The sequence below is a fragment of the Lolium rigidum genome, chromosome 6, assembly GCF_022539505.1.
Source record: "Lolium rigidum isolate FL_2022 chromosome 6, APGP_CSIRO_Lrig_0.1, whole genome shotgun sequence".
In the NCBI taxonomy this organism is placed as follows: Eukaryota; Viridiplantae; Streptophyta; class Magnoliopsida; order Poales; family Poaceae; genus Lolium; species Lolium rigidum.
In genome coordinates, this window is record NC_061513.1 from 201,259,748 (window position 1) to 201,279,278 (window position 19,531).

The 19,531-nt window shown below is 38.6% G+C and overlaps 1 protein-coding gene and 2 long non-coding RNA genes across 4 annotated transcripts; all 3 read right to left on the reverse strand.

Annotated features, from left to right (window-relative positions):
- Nucleotides 1-3,167: 3,167 nt before the first annotated feature.
- Nucleotides 3,168-5,933, reverse strand: LOC124659221. Its single transcript, XM_047197153.1, has 5 exons — nucleotides 5,754-5,933; nucleotides 5,549-5,663; nucleotides 4,657-4,823; nucleotides 3,599-3,755; nucleotides 3,168-3,369 (listed from the first exon to the last, which is right to left on the reverse strand). The coding sequence occupies exons 2-5, from the start codon at nucleotides 5,638-5,640 to the stop codon at nucleotides 3,336-3,338; spliced, it is 450 nt and encodes a 149-aa protein (XP_047053109.1). The 5' UTR covers nucleotides 5,641-5,663; nucleotides 5,754-5,933; the 3' UTR covers nucleotides 3,168-3,335.
- A 2,675-nt stretch (nucleotides 5,934-8,608) lies between these two features.
- Nucleotides 8,609-11,666, reverse strand: LOC124659222. 2 transcript variants are annotated; one of them, XR_006989493.1, is made up of 4 exons: nucleotides 11,375-11,666; nucleotides 10,065-11,299; nucleotides 9,560-9,921; nucleotides 8,609-8,982 (listed from the first exon to the last, which is right to left on the reverse strand). It is a non-coding gene; the product is annotated as an uncharacterized LOC124659222 (long non-coding RNA). The 2 variants fall into 2 exon arrangements; XR_006989492.1 differs by having other exon boundaries at nucleotides 8,609-9,921.
- A 5,658-nt stretch (nucleotides 11,667-17,324) lies between these two features.
- Nucleotides 17,325-19,127, reverse strand: LOC124668415. Its single transcript, XR_006991687.1, has 4 exons — nucleotides 18,939-19,127; nucleotides 18,583-18,698; nucleotides 18,041-18,108; nucleotides 17,325-17,829 (listed from the first exon to the last, which is right to left on the reverse strand). It is a non-coding gene; the product is annotated as an uncharacterized LOC124668415 (long non-coding RNA).
- Between the last annotated feature and the right edge of the window lie 404 nt (nucleotides 19,128-19,531).

The following is a 19,531-nucleotide window of genomic DNA, read 5'->3' on the forward strand; positions in this document are numbered from 1 at the left end:
AGAAACTCCGTTCTGGCACTCCGCCGGGACGGGGAATTGGAGGAGATCATCGCCATCATCACCACCGACGCCTCTCCATCGACCAGCCATGTTTCCCCCATCCATGTGTGAGTAATTCCCACGCTGTAGGCTGAAGGGGATGGTAGGGATTGGATGAGATTGGTCATGTAATAGCATAAGATTGTTAGGGCATAGTGCCTAGTGTCCGTAATTGGTACTTTTATGATATTGTTGCAACTTGCTATGCTTAATGCTTATCACTAGGGCCCGAGTGCCATGATCTCAGATCTGAACATGTTATCAATTCATGATGATATTCATTTCTTTATGATCTTACCTGCAAGTTGTATACACGTATTGTTGTCCGGAACCCGAGGCCCCAAAGTGACAGAAATTGGGACAACCGAAGGGGAAGGCGGTGATATGAGGATCACATGTGTTCACGGAGTGTTAATGCTTTGCTCCGGTGCTCTATTAAAAGGAGTGCCTTAATTTCCAATAGATTCCCTAGAGGCCCGGCTGCCACCGGCTGGTAGGACAAAAGATGTTGTGCAAGTTTCTCATTGCGAGCACGTACGACTAAATATGGAACACATGCCTATTGATTGATTAGTACTTGGATACCGTTTTATTATTATCTCGCAAATGCCCCGCCTTGATTGTTACATGAGTTTCTCTCATCCATGCAACGCCCGTTCATCCATCCCCGTGCCTACGGTATTTTAATCCTGCTGTTTACTATAATCACTACTGCTGTCTTTGTTACTCTGCTGCTGTTATTTCACTACTGCTACTGCTATAAAACTGTTACTACTGATAAACTCTTGCGAATAAGTCTGTTTCCAGGTGCAGCTGAATTGACAACTCCGCTGTTAAGGCTTACAAGTATTCTTTGTCTCCCCTTGTGTCGAATCAATAAATTGGGTTTTACTTCCCGCGAAGACTGTTGCGATCCCCTATACTTGTGGGTTATCACACTCCAGCCGCCGGGCGACGCAAACCACGCCGGACTCAGAGGCGGCGGACCTCTGCTCGCCGAGGCTCTCCCCGGCCGAGCTTCTCCGCGCCACCACCTCCCGCACCGGCCGTGCCCAGAGCCTCCCGACGGCGCCTCTGCTCCGCTCCGCCGCCAGCTTCCGCTGCAGGCCTCGCCGGCCTCCGCCATGGCACCGCTCCGCAACCCCTCCCCGGATCTCCGCCATGCGTCGCAGGGCCCGCGAAGCCCCCGCGCCGCCGACCGCACTTACCCGCCGCGCCGCCCATGGCGTCTCGCCTGCGCACGTAGGGGATCCGCCGGAGTACTAGTCTAACTAGCAAGAATCTATCTAAGCTTTTAAATGCACTTCATCACAGATGGGTCTTTATTGCATCATGTGATATTTTCCTTGTGGTCTTCTAGTGTGATCCATAAAATTTCTGCAATAAGACTTTCTGCAAAAACAAACTCAAAAAATCCTTGCATTTCTTCAAAAAGGATTATTCATTTAATGAGTCTTTCAAACTCAAGGAGCATGCCAAAGAATTTGGAGTAATTGTTCAAAGTTGGCCAAAATATGTACCTTCTTAGCATCAGGGTATCTAGCAATCATCATAACTCTGCATAAACCAATCTAACACAGGTTAGAAAAAAACCAAAGAAAATAAAGTACACCAGTTTATAATATTTTGCACAACTGATACCGTGCTTATACTAAAAATGGTTGTAGCATTGCTGGGATATATTTTTCTAAAATTACATACTTACAATACTTATTAGCTTTAACAAATAAGTACTGCTAGCCTGATGCAGCAACATCCTTCTGACGCATCTTCAGAACATTTCTCTTATGGGCAGTAGACAAACTTGAAGCTTTGATGCATTTTTGTTGAAGCCATTAACAAAGAAGGGTTAGGGTTAGTTACGCTGATTGGAGACAATTTAAAAAATGATGAAAGATGATTAAGAACCTGAGATATATAATATATTCATAAGCGATGTAACTTACATCTCTAACTAGACTTGAAAAGTTGAAGCAAAGTCAAGGCTATATTAACCTGAAAATGCTAGCTACAGAAATGGCCATCACTTCGTTACTTGAATATACTGTAGCTGTAGTGGACTTCTGAGTGTTGTTCAGGAAGGCTCCTCAAAGTTCATATAGACTAGATTTAAATGTGCGCCTTGGCGCACGATCCCGTGAAATCCACACTGCTTTGAACTTTATACAACAGCGATAAAAAATGTAGTAACTGTTAGTTCAGTTGAGTTTGCAGTTTCTGTTCAAAAGCTGCAAAGATAAAAGAAACAACTCACGGATTTTAGAAAAATATCCTCTTGGATACATGCCTCAAACCTGATATTTTAAGCAATAATTTCAAATGTATGTGCGAGTAATATCCTAATTTATACTCTCATGCAAAACACTATATAATATAAATAGATAGTGGAACTTTAAAATTCCCTACAATAATAAAACCACCATCAAAACTAATCAATTATGGTCAGACATAAAAATTATTAACCCATATATTGAAACCCTATAACAGTTTTATATTATAATTCAGACAGAATGTACAGTTATATAATTCATTCATCATCATAGAAAAAAAATCCTTTGCTATGTTGTACCACAAACACTTCTTTATACATATGGCAGATGTACAGTTATTTCTAGATATCCTATAAAGCTTGCCCAACATCAGATTCATTTTTAGACTTCTCACTTTAGATAGGATCCCTTCCATCTGCAGAGAGCACGTATGAAAAACTGTAGATCATATGCCTTCGTAATTTCGTAAAGAACCAACCACAAGCTTGCATTCAAAGTATCCATATTTCTAGATATCGACAAAAATATTTAAGGGGATAAAAAATGTACACTAAATTTAGGAAAGAATAACACCCCGAGAAAGAAAAACATAAACCTCTTGGGGTTGGGGGTGCTTCACCATACTCAGGTAGAGCAGAATGGCGAAGAGCTATTTTTGATATCACCTCCAACGAGTAGCCACAACTGAATATAATTATTTGGTGGAGGTGCGCCTTGGCGCACCATCCCCTGGATCTCAAGCCAATGTTCATTTTGTATAACAAAGGAAAATTTAACTGCCAACATGATAATATGTTTTTTTAGGTTCCATGTACTATTGTGTTACGATAAAATTTCGATAAAGCACACGAAACTACAAACGGAGCAACAAACACTTACATACAAACAGGCTAAAGGGCAATATATTGTAGTAAATAACAGTTAAAGAGTGACAAAAGTATGAAAAGAAAAGGAAAAGCAACATCTACATAAGTTGCTATGTTGCAGCATGGCCCTCAGAGGGCAGGGCGCAATGGAAACGTAGCCCTAATAGGTACTTGCACCACCAAAAGTTGACACGCTGAAAATAAGAAGATAAATTAACCAGCGGCTAAAATCGGGGCAAATGAAAGAAGTGTTAAAAACCAAAGGTTAACTCATTTTAGATACAATAAACATGACAATGTACCTTGGTTCCAGAACTAAGAGAAGTAATTCTCTCTCAATTTTCGAAACACTTTTCTAGGGTGGAACTTGCATGTTTCTAAAAGTCGATCGTAGCTTAAATCACTGATGATTGTATTGGTCACCTGCTGAACGTATGTGATAGCTTTTTCGCATGCAGAATCTTGGTCATTTCATAGCTCTTGAACTTTCTGCCAGACATTGAGAGATAGACAGGACAACATTCGTACTTGGGGCTTGGAAGTTGCAGCTTCTGCAACATAGCTTCCAAACAAAACAACACTGGAATTAAACCAGTATTAAGGACACCACAGTAAAAAAAAATGCTACAGAACAATGGAAAGTTACAGTAATACTGTAATTAAAGCAGAGTATTTGTAAACCAGGAGTATTATTTCCATTTGGATATAGCATAACAGGAAAACCAAGTCACGGATTTGCCTCCATTGGTGAACAAATGAAATGTAGGTAGCTTTAGACAGAAATTAACTGATTTATCATTACAAAAAAGTCGATCTACCAATTTAACAGATGACAAAGTATTTGTGTCCTACGAGAGACCAATAAATTGATAAATATATGTTCATTCCTAGGACGGACCAAAAAAACTTATGCATATTATTGCCCTACTTAAAAATGATGTCACCAAACATAGATAGACGATGCATTTACCAAATGAGCTATCAACAAACATTTAGTGTGACACATACTAATAATTATGCTCCAACGTTATGTTGGTATTAAAAAGATTCAAATCTCACAAAAAATAAATCTGAATAGCAGAGCTGGCTACCACGTGGAGGACAAATAAAGAAATACGCACCTCCTACCACGGGTCTAAATCTTTACTGGCCCAACCATGGTGATTTGAGACATTATTATATTAAATTATAAAACTCTCATTCCACTGTAGTTACTGAATTTTCTCGATACGGTTACACAGTCTGTCTTGGAGGGTTGCTTTTGTAAGAAATAGTCTGACAAACATACGATGACTTACAATTTCACGGAACAAGTGATGTAATGTCATGTATAATATTTTATGTGTTGATAATAACTTAAAAGATGAACCAGAAATACAAGAGCGATATATACCAACCATCTGAAGTGATTTTTTTTAGGAAGGTGTAAAGCGTACGTCTTACCAATACGGCCAGCAATCAAGAGAGAAATAGAAGCTTGCCTGCCAAGCCTTCTGGGACACCTTTCTTTCCTCTATCGGTCTGATCATTTCTCTCATTCCCTTTTGTTTGTTTGGGCTTGGAACATTCGAGCTCCACACGTTGGGCATATGATTTTACACCGAAGAAGAGGCTGGCGAAGAATAGTTGGAGACAAACCACAGCCAGGCTGCAGGAAGATTGGCACATTAGGCGTAGAAGCTATGTGTCGCTGCTGAGCGGGAGGAAGGGAACTTCAGACCTTTGCACTATCTAATACAGTATAATTTATGAGCTTCAATAGTTCGTCACTGTTGGAGAAGATATTCTTTCATCCATTATTTACAACTAATCCTACCAAGAAGGGTAAAACAAGTTACAACAAGTAGAAAATACATGAGTGGACAATCTAATAGACGATCAAGAATTTAACTAAGTTCAATTAATCGACTAAAAATCCAGTTGGATAAATTGTATAATAATGGAAGTGTGTGATTTAATTGATAATATGAAAGGCAGAATAAATGGATTGCATCTAATCAACAAAAAATAGTTGAGATTGCTATGCGAGTGACATAAATGACATGACAAAGGGCGCGAAAGATAATGTAAACATAAACAACAGCCTATAATTATAGAGGACATGCTGCGAAGTATTTTTAACAATAGGTGTGGTAAACTAAATAGTCACCAATCCTGGATACCATGTAGGAAAGATGCATGAAAAAATCACAGTGATACTAAGTGGCATAGTAATAGATGTGCAAGAATAGACGATAGATCATTGCTCAAAATGCAAGTCTTGTAGTCAGATAAGGTGAAACCCCATCTCCTGCAGTGATAATGTCCCAAGCCGGATGTGGATAACAACCAGATTGAATTAATTACGTTTGTCGAAAGGGAATGAGAGCTTACCATGGGAGGGGAAGAATACATTGAGGAATAGTGAGCTGGTGAAGGGGGCATGGAGGTTGCCGAGGGCCATATCTAGAAACCCTCCTCGTCATGCAACGGCAGGAACACACATGATCTGTAGCATGTGCATGAAAAAATCAATGTGTGAAGTTGGGAATACAATTCAACCAGATGCTTACAAAGAAGAAGCAGTCGAAGCCCACACCTAGCACTGGATGAGTGCACCCGCTCCCGCGTGATGGTATATTGGTATCTCGACGACCACCATGATTACACTCATCGGGCTGGCACCCCCAATCTCCAATGATGGTTGTTCCACCGCTGCCACAAGCATATGTCCTCCAATTGAAAGTGTTGGACGACCTGGCAATGACCACAAAGATGCGGGCCTAACTATGCCATTCATCATATCCTCACAATTGACCTGCAGTTATCACATAGAGTTGTTATTATCGGTAAGTACAAATGAAAAAACTATATCATTGGTAACTCCCCAAACTTGCATTTCTTTTTTTCATATCGACCACAAAACAACAATCTAGAAAGGTAATGGCATAGAGAACATGCCCCTGTGAAGCTACATTTGAAACAAGAATACATAGAACAACCGGGGTAGCCGTAAGAGAAACAAAGAGTTTTACCTCGGTGTTTATGGCTCCAGGAATACAGTCGAAGGGGGGCACCCTCCAGACAGAACCAAACGGCTCTGGAACTGAACCTGAAACGATGAAGAAACTAAATTCCATAAAGAATAGACCAAATAAATGCTAAGTAGGTGCTGCAATACATTTTCGTTATCAAATACGTATGCAGTATGGTGGGTCTCCCTCTCCTAAAAAACAACAGAACTGTTGCATGGCAATAGATTACATCAAGTTAGCATTTTATTTTGCATTCACTGAAGCATAGTAATAAAACAATCAGTCTGTAGACTGGACACATTTTAGTATGCTGGAAAACAGACTGGCATTAAAAAGATCCAACAACTCTATAGGCTAAACACGGAGGTGGTGTTTTGGCTCATAGGAGCAAATGCTCCCATTATACAAAATAATTAAAAATTAATTTTTAAAATGTCAAAAAAAATTGACATAAATCTTTGGGTGTACATCGGGACATTCTACGTTCATACATAAGTTTTCTTGGAAAAACAACATTTTGTGTGGTGTGCACAAAAAAGATAAAAAAAATGTGCTATACGTAGTCGTGTTACAGCATCAAAACTTGTTTATTTTACAGGAGCCACCAATTTGTTTTTTTTTTTTTTAAAAAATTTGTGTGCCAACATAAAATGTTAGATATACATGTAAAAATTTAGTTTATAATTTTTTGACACTTCGAAATGTAGATTAACATAATAGGAGCAAATGCTCCTATGAGCCAAAGTGCATTTCCCGCTAAACACGGCTTTCATACATTAGAAAAGGAGGGTTTCAAGTAGAAAGTTACATGATAAAGTGAACAAACTTACTAAAGAAAATGTTTCCATCGTTACTTACAATGTGAAGTGCTTGTTCTCAAAGGTCCCTACTTCTTTCAAAGATGTTTCTCAACGGCGCCTTCTTCTCTCAAAGATGTTGTTGTCCCTCCTCTGTCTGAGGAAAAATCAGAGCAACCAACAAGCATTATCAAATGTGCGATCGATTAAACAAATTAACAAGAATTGGAAAAGAGGGATATATAAATAAGTGAGGAAGCGGGGAGACGGGAGCACCTGTCTAAATTTTCTGAAGCACAAGCATACATAGCACTGATGGCCAAATTATATGCATACCTTGCAAATAATGAAGACATTAAACTCCTAGTCATGACAACTCAATTTCTCTTGCATACTGAACTGCAGAAAAAAAGGGATCAGAACTGAGAAAGAGATAAAAGTGTGTGCAACCATATCAACGCTAGGACAACAGAAAGCTGAGGAACAGAACTACACCAGGTAGTTAAGAAGCTTGAGAAGAAGCATGTTGCCATCAGGTGAAGGCTCACTCGAAACCCCGTAAGGCAGGTAGACACAGTGTCTCTAAGCTTCGAACGACATTGAGAGCTTAGTTTCGATGTTACTTCCACTGGTCCTTCACATCACGATGATTCGCCCCTGCAGTTTTGGAACCATGCCAGTTAGCACATTAGTACAGCGTATCCAACAAATGTTATATTGCGAGACCGAAAAGAGGCAATTACTAAATAACCTGAATTGTAGGTACAACACAAAGAGCGTGATCAAAAAATTGCTAATTCAGTAAAAATGAAAAAAATACAATGACAACAGAAGTATTGGTACAATCCTCAAACCTTGTTATTCGAGTGTAAACATGAATTGACATTGATATTTCTTTACAATAGAATAAGTCCATTTTAGAAATCAGTGACCACCAAGAATTAATACATGAATAGTATGCAGTTTTGATTCTTAAAATGATTGCTTCACAACGCCAAATTAATTAGTTCCATTATCCATAACAAGACGATATTACCTGAAAAACTATTTCTATTTCTGCATACAGTGACTTGCAAACAATGGACATCTAGTCAAGATGAAGATAAAATGATCGAACTGTGCAAGCACACAATGTATATTAGAAGGTGATGTAGCTTCATGTTCTATTCCAAAGGATGTAGAAATTAAGGATAAATCACCTATACTACCTAGACACACGGAAGTACATTTGTGTTTTTAAAGCATATCATGGAGCAACTGCAAGGAATAACTTAGGTCCAACTATTATTTTGGAGATAAATGGTAGTTCAACCTTGATATATTACTAAGAGGATAGGGTGTCATTGACCTATGAACAGACGAGGGATGGCGTGGGAAACAAACCTTGGTGGCACATACTTTATAACAAGCACAGAAATATGGGTGCTGAAACACCGACTTTTCCCAACAGTCCAATAAAATCCAATTTCCAATTCATAGTATAATCAGAAGAATCTAAATATTTTGTATAACAGAATAACACCGAAAAATCATAAACGCCAGTCAAAGTTAACATGAAATGAAGAAATATTTTCTATGATTTAACTATCCATAAACAGTAAGATTGCTATGTGCTCTTGTAACTTTATATAATGAGTTAAAAATAAATACAGCAGAAACACCCAATATATGGCTATATGGTTTGCATGGCACTGAATCTTATCTCAGATTTTTTCTGTCATACACCAAGGAACATAACAGAACTGAGATATTGTATAGCTAAGTGATCGTTGACTGCAACTAAATTTCAGAAGTTAGGAATTATCCAGTAGATAGCAGACAATAAAAAGGATATAATCTTCCTCTGCAGACTGATTGAATATTTCATCGAACATATTATAGGAATAGATACAAAAGCATCTACACAAACAAATATGAGAAATTATGGGGACTGTGGCTGACCCATGGATTCATGATTGGGGGAAACCTACTTTACACTTTACATCATGAGAGGAACCTGGACAAAAACATGATCAAAATAAATTAAATCTAGTGGTGATATGTACATACAGGCAGAGCTATAGATCAACAAAGTGGAGGAGGACATGACTTTTAACAAACAAAGCAAAAAAAATTACAACAATCCTTGGAAAGTCCACCCTGGCTAAGAAAACCACAAACACTTATCAACAAACTGAAGACATTTAAACATAGCAAATCCAGCCCAATTTGGGAGCATCATTTGCTGAATAAAAGATCACAAAGATAAAATAATATATTATTATTCTTCCGACAAAACCCTCATGGCAATAACAACTAAATAAATACCAAGAATCTGAAATGCCATTTTTCCCAGGCAACCAGTTGAACCTGTCTATTCAACAATATTAGCTAGATGGGTGACAGTTTAGCAGCTGGACATGCATTCATAAGCTAGTGTAACTGAAAAAGGGCAACCAAACCAAGCTGAAATCGTAGAAATCGAGTACATGAGTATTCTTATAGTACACAAGAGACCTCCTGGTGGGTATGTCATCAATGCTATACTCAACTCAGTATTTCATTAGTAAGCAAACGAGAAGAATGAAACTTACTGTAAATAGTCAGATTCCAGCTTGCTTGTAACTGAAACAATGTTAGTGCAGGTTCTTCTGTGAATTGCCAGTGATTTACACAATTTTAGAACATGTTACTGAAGAAAACTGGACTATCGAATAGAATTAAGAAATCAGTAATACTTACTTCAACAATGGCTACTATCTTATAAGTTGTGTGAAATTATAAGATTGTTGCTTCTAGAAACCTAGAACAAACTACAATGTGAAACATGCAAAGTGGATCCAACAAGCTTAAGAATGATTGTTTTGGCCAACCTGAGACAAAATACAATCATGAATATGTGATAATGTACTTGAGAACAACTAATCTTGTCTCCTCGAGCAATCGGCTAGGTGACCTGCAGTAACACAAATTAGCAAATAACAACAACCACCTTAGTTGTTAGCTAGTACTAAAGGTAGAACTGGAAATGACGGGGTCACAGGTTACAACTACTTGAGTACGGTATGAAAGCTACGACTATATGATCGAAATGGCTACCTGATCCTTTGGATCCGGCAATGAATCATGTGGCATCCTTCTCTTCTTGGAGTTAGTATTGTAGGTGACAACGCAAAGACGCGTGATTCCTCTCCACTTATCTTGTTCCTCTGAAAATAAAAAATGAGATAACTGAAAGAAAACAAGAAAAACATATTTTGGTGAAGACCACCAATTTGGGTAGACTATAGATATTATTCATTGATGAGGTTTAGAAAGAGTATATTTTTTAATTATAATATTTTTCTAAAGTTGAGCTTTAGGACAAAATATAATAACAGACAACTATTCTTTCTTTGGACACCAACGCTCTGTTAAGAAGAAAATTAAAGTTCAAGAAGGCTTTCGACACAAAACATGAAAGACAAACAAATTTTGCTTACAAGATACCATACCTTCTATCTTATTAATACAGTTTTAAAAACTGAGCTCCATGCTTCTACACATTTATCTAAGAAAATTAGAATGAGGCATCACAATTTTCAGGCTTCAGGAGCCAATGCGAGGTGTTAAACCACTACCACCTAATCAGTTGTGGTCAGGACCATCCACTACTCATGAGCTCTGCCTCACCGCTGCAGCCACACACCACTCACATCGGAACCCACAAAGCGATAAAATGGATTGAAACAAATATATAGAAGAACTAAGAGAGGATTTTCCTGATGTTGTGTGAACCACTAAAGAGCACTCCGTAGTTTGCTCACAAACAGAAAATGATATTGCTTCATAAAATGCAAAGTGTGAAGTCTTTGCTTCACAATAACATAATTAAACAAGTAGGGGCACAAATAGTATTATTCGCATGTTCAGACCTCCATCTCAATGCAGAAACTTAGAAGAGGGCAAGAATACAACAGAGTTGTGCTTCATGGAAAACAAAGAAATGTTCAGACCTCCATGTCAATGCAGAAACTTAGAAGAGGGCAAGAATACAACAGAGTTGTGCTTCATGGCAAACAAAGAAGAGGAGCTCACAGCGGGTTTAGGCATGTCAATCTGGACAGGTAAATCGGCGACCGAGGCGACTTCCTGCCATTCGCGCGGCCCATCCATACCAAGCCCAAAGCCATGAGCAAAGACGGAGTTGAAGATACAGGGCGGACATAGCGCGCCACCGAGGAGGCCGGCGAAACACATCTCGAAACGACTCGAAACGACGCACTGCGCCGACGCCAGGGACGCCACTACCGCGCCGCCGCTGTCCTCCTGTCCGACTCCTGCAGCGCCTCCTCCTACCCACCAACCGACGGATTACCAGCGGAGTGCAGCGATGTACTCGTGGAGGTCTTCGAGGATGCAGCGGTTACCTTAGTTGGATTTGTGCTTGTCGAGGATGGGCTTGGTGGCCTAGCGCTAGAGGATGATGGAGAGGGCCTTCCACTGCTATTTCACCTTCTCTGCCTCCACCTGCTTCTCCTCCCTACACCATCCTCTCTCTCCCGCATCGGGCCGATTGCGTGCTACAGCGTTCGTCGCTGTGACGACTGGCGCTTGGACACGCTGAGGGGGAGAGTGAGGGACGCGAGGAGGAGGAAGAGGTCAGCGGGAGGAGGCGGCGCATGAGGGTAAAGGAGGCAGGGATTGGGAGAGGAGGAGGAGGAGGCAGGGAGCTGGGAGAGGAAGAAGAGAGGGGATTGGGAGAGGAGTGGACCGAACCCGACGCGAGGAAACCCCAAACTATCCAGCCATGAAGAGATCTTTTCCATGGACCGAAGTGATGCGTGACCAACCCAAAACCCACCTCCAGCAACCGACGAGTGGATCTGGCCAATCGTGGGACCCATACGCAGAGACATATGGGTAAAAAACGGCCGTTCCATGGCTTTGCCTAGCAGGGAACCAATGGGGAAAAGGGAAAATCGCCCACGCACCCAACCACAAGGCGTGTTGTTGCCCAGAATGAAGGGACAAGATCCACCACCAGACAAGATCCAACGATCCAGAATCGTAAATCGTTGTAAGACACCCTATGGGGGGCATCAATTATACCTTTAGACTAGATTTTTATGTGCGCCTTGGCGCACGATCCCGTGAGACTCATGTGTAGATAGAAAAATAATAATAATCTGCTTAGGGTTTACAAAACGTGTAGCGAACTATAGAAAAAACATTTATATACAACCAGGAAAATATATTATAGAAACTAACAATTCTTGGGTGTTTAAGCAGATCCCTCATATCTGTTTGAAAAGAAGCCACATATATTAAATGTATACTATTAATCTAAGATCTACATACACTCTACAACACTCACAAGTACATAAATAGACGGTCGGCCACCAAAAGAAGACCATATTGGGTGTTTAAGCAGATCCCTCATATCACACGCAAAAAGATTGGACTCTAAAACAAATGAATAAATCAAATATTTGGATCTCTGAGAAAATTCAAATCTACGACCAAATGTAAAACGGTACACTGCATGAATTACATTAGTACTTATACAAGTTGATAATATTAGCAGTCCATATACATTAAAAAGCATTTGCATATGTATATATAATACAATATGAATCCATTATCCAAAGTTCAAAAAATCTTTGATTGAGACTGGAATTATTTAAGTAATCAATTTTCTATGAATCAGTGTAAAATTGTAATATGGATCTTGTTCGGATATATATACAAGTAGAGCTCTATCCTAATTTGCATCCAAAAAATCCTTGGGAATATATGCGGTTGCAATATGAATCTTGGTGCACGGCTTGCCACATGATCCCTTCCTGTTGTCTCGCTGCTCAGCAGGTGAACTCAACATCAAGCAATCCGCATCGACGACCACTCATGATGAAATAAAATGGTTGGACATTTGATACTTAACATTAGGATTTTGAAGCACAAAAATATATCTAGTTAAATACTTAACATTAGGATCAACAGTAAGCATAAAACATCTAGCTATTTCTAACATTTTCCACTTTAAGCTGAAAATGGTATCTAATTAGCTTATGAAAGATAAGATCAACTAATATTTTTTCAGGGTTGATCTTGTACATGGTATAAGAAATATCAGTGGAGTCTACATATAGAATACATCTGCCATACACCGTTATACTTTGCACAAATTTAAACGTCGTCCATATTACTATCAAGATTAAATGCAATGCCAGTAGACAAAAGGTGATAGTTCTGTAATTTAGTCATTTGCTAGGTAAATGTAGAGAAAATAATGGTGTGCATGTTAAGCACTAACACAGCTAATCAAGTAAATAAAACAAGCAATCTTTGTTGCAAATTAAGTGATGCTCCGCCATTAGGTACAAGCTAACAGTTATTTACACTTCTATTTTGTGTATAGAAATTAAGGAGCAAACTTTTAGTGTATGTAGATGCCACTAATCACACATGCATCTTACACACGGCCCAGCAGCACACAACCGCAGAAACCGATAACAAGCCTCCCGAGCAATGGCGCCTTGGCGCACGATCCCGTGAAGCTCGTGTCGTTGTACTTTTTGAATAACAGTGATAAAAAATAATTACCAACATAGTAATACATTTCTTAGATTTCAGAAAACAATGTCGCTAGGAGGAAATTATGATAAATCACACGGAACTACAAACGGAGCATCATACATGGGCAGAACCATTACGTAGCTGGGAGTTGTAGCAGAAAATAAACATTAAAATATTGCAAAGTAGATGTAAAAGTATGAGGAGCTCAGTGGCTGTGTGCAATCAAAATATAGTAAAAAGCATAAGATCAACATATCATGCCTTTTACTATGATGGCAGGCTCTATCAGATTTAGGGGCACACCTTCGCGCGGCCTCGCCTTTCACACTAACGAATATTATGTCAAACAATTTCTATTATTAACCTTTGAAAATAACAGTGGCACAAATCAATACAAATTCACCATTTGAGTAGAACTTATATACAACCAGCTATTCATTTGTAGATTATAAAAGCTTGTCGTTTCCTGGCAAGTGATATTTGTAAATTATACAAAAACTTCTAAATTTGTCTTTCCAATACGGGGAAATGTTGATATCACGTAACAGCTTATAAGCTTCTAAACAGAAACATTCAGACACCCCGTAATAGCTAATAAACTCTAGGCGCACGACCCCGACCTGCGGACTGATAAACGAATTATAAACCGCTATATTAAGTGAGAGTAGTGCTGGTCGACATATAAAGAAAATTACTGGAACAAGCGTGAAATACATCCAGACAGCAAAGCAGAAGAATGCACTACATATATGTAGAGAAAATAGCACAGCTTTCATGCTGGTGAAGCTTCTTCAGCATATGTTTCAGCATGACACTGGCCAAGATCACGACAGTTTCCATCAAGCTGCAACCATGGAGTGGAAAAATTATTATTTTTGTGTGAACCTAAACTGATGAAGGCAAAACAAATAAAGCAACAAGGAGAATTGAACGATAGTAAACCTTTGATAAACCTACGATTGGCAAACAGCTATAAAAGATTAGAAAAGTAAGCACACTATAAGATCTCCAATCCTTTCTAGTCATAAAGGAAGCAAACAGATTGCATCATACATAATTATATTTAAGCAGAGAAATACCATGAAGCAACTTTAAAATAACTGGTACAGAAAGGAGGATAATACTACTGAACCACAACAATGAGGCATCAGGAAAGAAGACATATTAGATACTGTACGGAATACACAAGAATAAACAAATTGTTGTTATCTCCACATGCATCAGAAACGGAAGCAAGAGCTTGAAAAAGAGGCTAGCAGCAGAATTATGTGCATACGCCCAGGTTGACATTTGTAACAGTAATAAAGAAGAATTATATTACATTAGCTAAATGCATTTGGAAAATCTAAATATAATAGCCTTGATACCATCTAATTAACTTTGAATTTTTATGACAAAAGGAAATCTATATAGCGTTGTCTTGATGTAGCAAATCTTTTGAAAGCTAGAATCTGCTATTTATATTGGAACCAATGTACAATCTGGCAGGCATGTAAAGCATTAGAAACAGTGGTAATTGGTAGAGTAATAGAACTGATAGTTATTCAAGACCGATATCACCCAAATAAAACCAAGATAAAAGATAATCATCCATTTGAATTGTGAAGAAGCCAACATCAAGGAATAATGTTCTTAGAAAATAGTCGTTGGCACATCTGGCTATGGAAAGAGTAAAACTGAAAAAATGCAGCCAAGGCATGAGATGTCGGAAGCAAAGAAGAGAAGTATCATATGAACATAACCTGTTTGTTGCACTTTAGAACGGAAATAACATTTTTTTAAGAATGTAATACGCCATTTTTTAGATCCTAACCCTCATTTCCACAACCATATATGTGTACATCCAGAAAAAAGGAGCATGCCAATACCATGCCACAAGTGAAAAACAACAAAATGGTTGTTAGCTAGCTACTGGAAGCACAATGATTGATAATTCATGAAATTGTAAGGCATATGAAGGTTCCGACGTGTCTTGCTATCAACTGATTATTAGATGGAAAATATGCAGATAAACCATGAAACTGAAAGCCAAAAGAAAGCAATTAAATTCACTTATGCAGATAAACGATAAAACTGAAAGCCAAAAGAAATCAAGTAAATTTACTTGTGGCAGTGATTAAACTTCCAGCAATAACTCAAAAGGATAGGCACAGTAAAATAGCCTCTGATTCGTGTCTTCTTGTCAGCACTGCAAAATTCAGAGAGCAAACTTCTGTACTAATCACAACCCTCCTCCAAAAACAACCCATGGAAGTTTCCTCCAAAAACAATTATTGACCCCATATGCAAGTACAATGACAGAAAAATTTGAATAGAAAGGGATGAGAATAATAAAGAACTCATGAGGGAAAGATAAGAAATGTAAACCTGCACCAAACGCTCTGCACTGCTGCATGGCATCTCCAGCGATAGGAGAAGAGGCAGAGGAGGCCAAGCAGTTGCTGACCTGGGGCAGAAGCTGCACTCCATGCGAATTCATCACATCTGCAAATCAGCCAGTAGGTCTCACACTCGTTTCTGTTCAATGAATGGCAAATATAGTATTGGACACTGCTGGGTACAAAAAACAAAATCAAATATACACACTGATTTAGCTACTAATCTAACATCTTTATTCACCTAAATGAAAGATATGCTTGTAGCTGGAGTTCTAAACCAAAATGTCGAATGTGAATCTCCAAAATGAATTGATAACAAAAATATATGAGGACCACAACAGAAGAAGCGAGCTCGCCTTCCGGCTCAGCCAGGTACTGCTAAACAAACTAACCTTACACTAACGCTTGATCAAGTAGATTATTAGGTTGGGAAAAATCCATTAAGAAAAATCACTACACTATGAAACCATGTAACAGAAATTAGAGGCTTGCATATAAAGGACTATAATTGGCCAACGTCAAGGAATTTCCTGAAACACGAGAATTTGTATATTAATTAAAAGAGAAATAATCTGCTATTCAGGCATATGAAAATTGCAAGCTTGAAAGACATACCAAAATATGTAGCAAAAAGGCCCAACAGCCTCAAGTGTCCTCGTCTCCTCGCCTAGCTTAGAAGCACCATAGATGCATACAGTGCAAGAAAATGACATAAATGGAGGCATCGAACGGCGCGATCTGAGAAAGGCTGTACAAGGTGTGAGGCCAATACTGGTGGCAACCAGTCCCAATCTGAATAAGACAAACTCAACTATTATGTATTGAAATTCAAATGTAAATAAAGTGTCTGAATAGTAGCTTCTGAAGCCCAATCATCATGGTGAAGATCTAGCCAATTAATGCATAGGGCATCTGAAACCAAGATTTCTGATCGGACAACATGGCATTGATAATAAGAAGATCTACTTATCTTTGCAAAGGAACAGTTCACATAAATGTTCATTTAGTGAATTGTATTTTCAAGGCTACTATTGCAAGAAAAACCAAAGAGAAGCAATGTGATGTACCTCGGTATCCTTTGGACTGCATATGATTTGCTGTGGTATACTCTTTCTAGCAAGACAAGTTAGCTATAGTTCATTTTTACTAAAGTTCATTTTTACTGAAGATCTACATATCTATTTCTTTTACTAAAGTTCATTTTTAATCTATAGCCAGCCTATTTGCCCCAAGCTTGTGGTCGACATATCACTTTCCTATGCCCATAAGATATACTGATGTCGGTAAAGGTTGAGAAAAATATTTGTAGAGATATGGAGCAGAGGACAAACCTGATGAAATTCAGAAACTTAAGTAAGTCCAAATGACAAGAAGCTAAAGAAGTGCATTTTCTGAATAGACATAGTGACATACAAAGTAAGCATTTACCTCTCATGGTCAGAGTAGCCATGCTAAAATGAGAACGAAATGTTTCAGCCATAAGGGGAAATGTTTAACACTCTGATTAAGTACACTGAAAAGCACATTGAAATCTAACGCATATGTTTAGATTTTTTGGAGGCCAACAATAACATTCTAAGTACCAGGACAACACAACACATTATATAATGCCCACACCTAAGATAGAAGAAAAACATCTAGGAGATAAATAAGACCAGTGACCTGATTTTCTAGAGGGATGTAGTACAAAAAAGGAATGGATGCATGAATTGAATGATTGGTGACCTGATTTTTCATTCCATGGGCATCACAAAATTGAGAAGAATCACCCAGTTTTCACTACCGAACTCGCCCATGGATCAAATAAAGTGAGGGGCAATTGTCACCTCAGAACAACACAGGATTACCCGATGAACAAGGGTAACTAACCAAACAAATTGGGGGCATGAACAACCAGCAGGAGAGAAGCCATGACAGGTCCAGATTTGCTAACAAAATTGAACCGATGCATCCATGGCTCAGATAAATAACCAAGACTCAGATAAAAAAATTCAAGTTAATTACTCCAAAGAAAATTAATTGGTGAACTCAGTGCTTCCTTTCATTGATAAATTTATGTCAGAAAGAGAAAAATATATAACAACTTTGTACAAAGAAATTAGACAAGTGTGAAAGAAAAAAAGATACTCGGATAGCTACTTGATGTACTGCAGCACCTCCCGCACACGGTAAAGGAAGAAACGGCAAGAGCCAAACATAACAACAGCCTGCAAAACAAACGCAAGGCAAACTGAAGCCAGCATAAGTAGGAGCAAAAATAGTGCCCAACACCAACGGACCTATTTTTTCAAATAAGAAAACTACCTTGGATGGTCTAGGATGTATTCAGTAGTGGACCACCCTTACATATCCTTACCCAATAAATCGCCAAAAGAAATCAAATCTCAACAAAAGTATAGTAAGAGGCTGCGGGATAATTAGAGTTCCCAAGTAGCATAACTTTTTCTTTGTACATATATTGTATGGTAGACATCTTATCTGAGTTTTAAAATCAGTCCTAACAAATAGAAGGTTTAGATATTTTCCTTCTTAGATGAGCAATGGAATTGTAGATGACAAGCTACTTAATATTGGAAGAATGCAACCGATGCAAATTTGCAGCAAGTTCTCTATATAATTCAACCCATTAGCTTCCTGGACAAAACAAATACAAAACCCATTCTTAAGAAACGAATATATACCTGTCGCTCAAGAATTTCTTTTTATAGTAGGAACAATTTTCCATAGAAAACTGCAACTATCTAGCATCTGCTTCAAGCAGCCCTTCCACCATGAACAGAAAATCGACTTTTTGAGCCTGTTATGATGAAGGAAAACAGGTTGTAACTTAGATTAGATACAAAAATATTTATATTAAAAGGTAAACTTGGTAAACTGCAGATAGGAATTAGACGGTTTAAGAAGTTTAACACCTCTCTTGCGGGCACATCATTAATCATGTGGAAGCATACATATGCAATTGATTCCAAAGCAATTCAGAAGCAACCTGTACATAACTAAAAGAGCATCAAATCAAACAAGGAAAAGTCGGCCTTACCAAGGGAATGAAGAGAAGGGGATAAAAATGGCCTGCGCAAAGGTGATGGATTACTACAAATAAGCGAAAATAGATGGCCATGAATGAGAAAGAACTAAGGGAAGATCAAACAATGAACTTGCTTCAGAAACCATGTAGAATCACATGCAGAGACGCTATATTTGGCCAACCAGAATCTAACCTCCTTGCCCCCCCTGCAGGCGTCCTAATTCTTTGCGGCTAACATCGATTTCTTGGCATTTCCACCTCTTGGCCTACCATCTAGCACCAGGCAGCCTAACCAACAAATAGCAACTGCAAATAACTGAAATAAATCGAGTCAGACTTCATTCTCACGCATAGGCACATATTTTTTAAAAGCATACGCACTTCTAAGTGTCGCATATAAATAAAGGCAGATAATGCAAATCTGAAAAAGATAAATAAACTCTTATGTAAACATTTGACAAGTAGACAGTGAACTTATGCGGCTATGTGTTTGATATAGTTGAAAAGTACCAGATGCATCGTAATAAGTTACCCAGAGATAATTTATTGGCATCCTAAAGGACTCATGCTCTTGCTCTTGATCAGCACCCACCCCTGCTCTTGAT